General features: G+C 48.6%; 1 protein-coding gene across 6 annotated transcripts in view; it reads right to left on the bottom strand.

Annotated features, from left to right (window-relative positions):
* Positions 1–754: 754 nt before the first annotated feature.
* Positions 755–6,868, bottom strand: part of Dnajc5 (DnaJ heat shock protein family (Hsp40) member C5) — a 31,652-nt gene continuing 25,538 nt past the window's right edge. For 4 of the 6 annotated variants that reach the window (XM_076930438.1, XM_034494550.2, XM_034494549.2 and 1 more), the window contains 3 exons: positions 6,568–6,781; positions 5,499–5,670; positions 755–5,069 (listed from right to left, as the gene is read on the bottom strand). In XM_076930438.1, the coding sequence (XP_076786553.1) occupies positions 4,966–5,069; positions 5,499–5,670; positions 6,568–6,781 (490 nt within the window). In that variant the 3' untranslated portion in view covers positions 755–4,965. Of the gene's footprint in view, positions 5,070–5,339; positions 5,415–5,498; positions 5,671–6,567; positions 6,782–6,868 lie in introns of all 6 variants that reach the window. The other 2 variants (XR_004606144.2, XR_004606143.2) reach the window with 2 other exon arrangements.

Here is a 6,868-nt window from a genome sequence, read left to right as displayed (position 1 = left end):
GAGGCATGTTGTGTCGTCAAGGTCTCACGCTCAGAATCAACAGGTGCCACATATGCCAGAACCAGTTTCATATAGCCCCCAACATGTGGTGCCCTAGGTCTTGTTTGCACTGCACCGGAAATGGGGCCAGCCCAAATACTACAAAAGGATGAGCAAGCATGTATGAAGAACAGCAGGGAAGCTCCTAGAAGCTACAAGTAGAAGCTAGAGATGTGTTAAGCCAAAAAGATGAAGAAAAAGCAGAACTAGTAGTCATAATCCAGTGGCTTGGTTTGGCGATTAAGACCAGAGGGCATAGGCGTACCTGCTCTGAAAAAGTCGGAGCTGTGAGACAAGAATTCAACCACTAGGGGGCCAGACACACTGTAAGGGCTCCAGAAACTCCTGACTGCCCTTGGCTTAGACTATTTAACAGGTCTGTTCATGTCCCACCACTCCCCAAAGGCCTATGCAGCCTTGGCTGTCCTGGAACTTGCTATGTAGACCAGCAGACCAGGCTGGCCTACAAGTTACAGAAATGTACCTGCCTTAGCAGGGATTAAAGGTGCAAGGAACTAACAGGTGCTTTCCATCATTCTGGTCATAAGATTCAGAAATGAGGTATTGGAACTGAGGGAGGGGTGCTCACAGCTGGACCAGGAAATGAGGGTCAGCCCAAAAGGGACCCAGTAGGGGCCAACATCAGGTGCCATTTCAGTGCCAAATTCACAAATGGTATTTGGCAGGAAATCACTAACAAGACACTTATCTGGTCTGCAGTGAAAACATTTATTATACAACAGCTATCAACATTTAGACAGGTCACCATGCGGAAGGAACCACCATAGCTTTCAGCTTGGCCCCTGGAGGGACACCAGCCAGCCAGAACTGACAGAAGCTTGTACCCTGCTGTAAACAAGACTTTAGCAGTGGGTAAAAGTAGTACAGGCTTTACATGCACTTGCAGTTAGCTCTTAAAAACTCTTACGTGAAAATGTCTTTCCCCAACTTAGTATTGAGACACTTTCCTAGAGAACATGTCAAAAGCACACCCTATGGGGCACTTGACCCACGCCCTTCCTTGGCAGCATAGAGATCCTAACCAGGCTATCCTTTACATGAACCCAGATTACTGATTTTTATCCGGTACTCATAAAACTGGTCTTAGGTTTCAAGAGAAAAAGAGTCATGTCATGCCCTAGACCCTCATATCCTTGAAGGTCAGGTGACCTTCACATGGTTCCCAGGGATATATTTGGTATGGTCATCCTTCTAGCCACATACATAACTGAAGCCAATGCTGGCCAGGGTTTATGCATTCAGGTCCATGTATGTACACAATAAACTTAGGGTTTCCTTTTGTGTTTTGCCAGGAGACCCTACCCCTGCCCAACACTTCAAGAAATCACAGGCTGTTTTGGAGCTGACTTTTATTGTACTTGTTGCTTTGCCACCAGACAGAGGCATGACAGGCCTGCTGTGTGATATATACATATACACATATGTACACACACCGACACACACCACAACCCACACTCACAGCATGTGACAACACACACTATGCTTGTGAGGACAGTAAAGATGTAGATTTTGCCACTTCCATAGGAGGATAATTCAACCAAAATAAAAAGGAACAGGCCAGTGCTGGGACACATGGGTTCACAGCTCAAAACACTGGAAAAAGAGTAAGATCAGTCAGGGTTTACACTGTTCACAGCTGTCGCTCAATAAAAAGTACACTGAAGGCCAAAGGAAGATGCTCATGGCCCACCAGTTCTCTGTACCACAGCACCTACACCCTCCAGGGACAGCTTGAATGATTAAGTCACTATCTCTGGAGACTGCAACACTGGCAGCTCCTTGCACAAGGTTCACCTGTAACAGAGGCCATGGCTCAGCAGGACAATGGGTACTGACTGAGACACATCTGGGAAGAGACTGGCGTTACGATTCAGGAACAACTCCAGCAACTAACGTGGGAAAAGTCTCCTAACCACAGTAAGCACTGGTTTCTTTCGTTTTTTTTTTTTCCTTTCTTTCTTAGGACAGCATTTCTTTGTGTGAAGTCCTGGCTGTCCTGGAACTAGTTCTGTAGACCAGGCTCACAGAGAGCCACCTGCCTCTGCCTCCCAGGTGCTGGGATTAAAGGCATTTGCCACCACCACCATGCAGCCTGGTTTTTCCCCATTGGGTGCTGGCTGTGTTAACCAAACATTAGAAGGGTAGGAGAGGCCATAAACATTGCACAGAATCATCTAAAGCAATTTCAAAATACAGTCAAAAGGAAGACAAGGAAAGACATCACTGGGCTCAAACAGAAATCCACACTCCAGCAGCCTTGGTAGATGGGCCCCAAAGGGTCTTTCCCAACTACTTTCTGTAGGTCAGAAGTGGTCAGTTTCTGGTCCTGAAGGGGTATCCATTGAACAGAATGAACTTCCATGCACAGATTCCAGCACTCACGTGGCAACACACCACAGTACCACCTACATTGCTTAACAGTATAGGAGTTAGGGGAGTGTTTAATATTTATATTTGGACAGGAATAGTCAAGGCTGATCCTGAGATTCACCAGTTCTTAGCTTAGGGCAAATGAAATCAAGGAGACCTAGATGAACACAGTAAAACCCTGCAGGGAGTCTGTACAGGGACCGGTCAGGTAATTTACTGGCCGTGGCAGTCACTATTATCACCTTGAAACTCTACATGATTTAGCTTTGCAAATTCCAAAAGACACTAGGCTCAAAACTTCTATGCTCTCACCCTGACAGCACCACAGGTCCCAGTCAGTCAGGACCTGGCTTACTAGGATGTGAAGGAAAGGGCCACAGAGCTACATGCAGGAGGGGTGTGCTACCAGATTGCAACTTATCACCTACAACTCTGGACCTGGTTCCTCTCGAGAGAAGGGCACCAAGACTAGTGTGCAGGGACCAATACCCCAGATTGCCCAGTAACTTCTCTTCTTCCTTTGTTCCAAATATGGGCCAAGCAATGGATTTCTCATTCTTCTTTTAGGTTGTTTTATTTGAGTCAGGGTCTTACTGTGTAAGCCCAGACTGGTCTACAGCTCAAGGTCCTTCTACCTCAGCCTCCCTAGTGCTGGGGCTACAGGCATGTCCCACTACATGTGGACATAGGTCTGATGTTACAAATTACTTTTAACTGAGCATGTTAGTGAATATCCCTAAAATCCTTTAAAGAACGAAACTAACAAGTCCATGGAAGGATCCTGAAACCAGCTTCTGGCTCATGTAGCTCTGTAGGGTCGACTGGGAACCCTGGAATCAGTGTCTCCCAGGACCTGAATGGGTTTGCTCATTCACTGCCATGTTTGTCCTCACACTGCTGCCTCTTCTTGTTAACTTCCTGACAACCTGATCTGGTCCCTGAAAGCCCTGGTGAGCTGGGGCCAGGAGGTGGATGGGGTGGGCTTCAGAAACACATGATGGTTTGTCTGGGCCACTGAGCCACCACATGAGCCTTCTTCTTCATCTGGACTGGAAATGCAGATGGGCGGCAGCAGTCAACGGGAAGGTTCTGGAGGAGCCTGGCTCATTGTAGTCTGGTACCACTATCTAGCTAACTGTAAAAGGGTAGGGTGGCTCCAAATCCCTGGTAACCACATTTTTCAACTCCACCCACCATAGTACCCTAGAACCAAGACTGGAATACTGACTGCAGAGAGGTTCACAAAGGAATTCTGTGGCCTGGAGCTGGCCTCCCAGGTTGAGTGACTACTGCCAAAGCTTCCCTAGAAGCCAACCCTTCTGAGCCAGGAGCACCAGGGTCCAGCCACCTGCTCCAGGAACCCAAAACTCCAGCTGTGCTAGAGGCATTGATGATGACAAGTGGAAGCGAAGGCAAGTGGGTGGATGGGGCACTGGCCAGCACAGCACAGGGGGCAAGTGGGGTGGATGGGGCACTGGCAAGCACAGCACAGGGGGCAAGTGGGTGGATGAGGCACTGGCCAGCACAGCACAGGGGCAGGTTCTGGACCCTGGGCACCCAAAGTCTTCATAAGCAGCTACATGCCACCCACAGCTAGACTCAGACTTTCTGACTAGGACTAAGTGGCAGGTGCTGCCGTTTGTGGTTCTTAAAAGTCCAAAAAAGATTAAAAGGTTGGCTTGAAGGAATGTGGAAGATGACCCAGGAATGAGGGAAGGAGGCTGTGGCCCCGTCAATCCAGCTTTTGACCTGGAAAGGTGCAGAACAGAGACAAATGATTTCCCACACACCAGCAAGAGACATGCCTCCAACGACAGGATTTCAGTCCACAAGGCCAGGAGACCCAAGACAGCAACATTACAGTGTGTGCTCCCACTTTGAGAAGGGGCATACCTGCACTCTCCATAGCAGATCTAACAGGAAAACTGTCACGAGGCCGAGTGAGATGATGCAGAGACCCTATGAAAGCTTCCCAACACGAACACCGTGCCAATGACTGATGCTGGTGGTGCCTGAAGACGGGGCCCAGTTCCCTCCTTTGCAGGTGAAATCAGAGCCCTGTCTGCAGCCTTGAGGATGAGATCAGAGCCATGGACTAGACCATATCACAGGACACAGAGGCCAACAAGGAGATGTAGCTCCAGGTGCTTACCTGACTCCTGTAAGCACAAGGAGACAGCTGAACCTTCACTGGACTCACTTGGCTGAAAACCCAAAAAAGCACTACCATCCAGTTAATTCAGCCCAGCTGCAGCACGTCCACAACACAGACATTGAACATAACCCATACATGCTATTAAAAAAAGGATAAAACAGAAGAAGACCGTAGCTACACTGCTTTAAATACTGCATGCTACGCACTTCATGTATCAAGGATTGACAGATGGGTGGACTTAGAGGAGGTGGGAGTGGCCCTGACCAGCCACAACAGGTCAGGTTGACGGCTGCCTTCCCATCTCAGTGACTACAGTTCATGATTCTAAGGTTGCAGTGGCCAGATGCTGATTCATCCTCTAATCACAGCCTCTCCTGGACTTAGTTGAACCCGTCGGTGTGATAGCTGGGGTGGGAGTCGGCTGTCAGCTGGGTGGTCTCTGTGGCGGACGCTGGCTGTATGACGATCGGTGTGTCTGTAGCCTCTGAAAAGTAAGCAGACAACCTCTTCACACAAGGGCAGCAGCGGTATTGTGTGCCCATCGACACGGTCCTTGCATCACATCATTCGGCCACCTGGACAGACACTCAGGGAGAGGCTATGTGTCGACCTCCCCCAGCACACCTTCCTCAGTGGTCTCAGGTGACACCAGCCCCCAGCCCTCCCCGCCTGCCTGCCTCCCACCCCACCTTTGGTCCCTCAGATCTATGGCTACCAGTTCATGGGCAGGAACAGCTCCCTGCACCTGCTTTACCTCAAGTGTCCACGTTCACACCTCAACAGTCCCAGATGCCACCACAAACACTCTCGGCACAGTGTCAGTGCCCTCCTGTTTGACAAGACAGTTGACACCGTTCAGGGCCAGTGCTGGCTCCACCCCACACACTCACAAGGCCCTGGGCTGGGCACTCACCCCTTTCATCAGACTGCAGCTGTGCCTCCAAGTCTTCGGGGGATACGTAGAATTCTGTCTCCTCACCCTCAGGTGCCTTGGGCTTGCATTTCCCACAGCAGCAGTTAAAGCAACAGCACAAACAGCAGCAGCAGTAGCAGCAGGTGAGGAGGCCACAGACAACGAACAGTGCCTGGGAGAGAGAATACTGACTGGCACTATGTGGCCTCAAGGAGAAGATAGGTCAAGAGCTACAGTGTATATCACTAATGCTAAGGGTATCTTACAGGAAAAAGGCTGTAGACAAGAGAGGATTTGCAGGGTGAAAAGGAAGCAGAAATAATAAAAATTTGTAAAGATGGGATTGAGCATAAGTCACGAGGTTCTCCTGGTCTGACTACCTCTCTGGAACCAGAAAGTGTAACTTTCCCTTTTCTCTTCTATTTCTTTTTTATTCAAACGTTGGCCAGAGCCTGAGTATGTTTCCTCCTCTGAAAGTATGGTACTTTGGACTTTCTTACTCTTTCTCTGAAGCCTCACTCCCAGTGCAGCTGACCGTCAACACTGAACTCAAATGGCATAGTTCTCTCCTTTAGTTTCCACTTATAAATATCTCTAATGAATTTCCTTCTAAAATTATAAAGATTGAAGACTAACCAGTAAATGCCCCAAATCACAAAATATGGCTACCTATACCTGAGAACTACAGGATAGTTTACTCTGACTTTGTATATGGCTGACAGGTGAGGGAAGCAAAAACAGCTATTAAATAAACGAATGATGTCAAGTCAAGAGTTTCTAAAGCAAGATTTTAAGTCTCCCATGCTAACAAAAAGCCCAGCCACCCACATCTCAATCTTTTAAATAAGTTGGCACATGCATCAGGGACAATCATGTTGATGCAAACGGTTCTGCTCCATGTACGCTGGGTGCTGTGCTTGCCATGAATAGGCCAGCGTAACAGCTGCAGAACACAGAGAAGACAGCCCCAGGCCAGGGACCATGTCAAGGGATTGAAGGAACAGGTCTTTCAATGTCTGTTGTCCTTCTATGAACTGGAATGTTCAATGCCTGCAGTGAGGCAGCTCACCTTGGCCCACCAGCTGGAGAGTACGAAGTAGGTGTTGACGTTCTCCTCCCCAAACTGCTCAGCCACATAAAGCCCCAGCGAGCCATACTTGTCATAAATGTTTCTTTTCGTGGCGTCTGTCAGGATGGCGTGGGCGTTGTTAATCTCCTTAAATTTGTCTGCAGCCTCTGGGTTATCAGGGTTCTTGTCAGGGTGATATTTCAGGGCCAGTTTCCTGTAACCAAAACCATTTCCTGGCTCTACCTTGGTCTTACACTTCTCATTTGTCCACCAGAGTCCAGGGGAAGATACTTACCCATTA

Source organism: Arvicanthis niloticus, chromosome 2 (assembly GCF_011762505.2).
Source record: "Arvicanthis niloticus isolate mArvNil1 chromosome 2, mArvNil1.pat.X, whole genome shotgun sequence".
NCBI classification, from domain to species: domain Eukaryota; kingdom Metazoa; phylum Chordata; class Mammalia; order Rodentia; family Muridae; genus Arvicanthis; species Arvicanthis niloticus.
The sequence above is the reverse complement of the archived record's forward strand: the minus strand, read 5'-3'. Positions and strand labels throughout refer to the sequence as shown.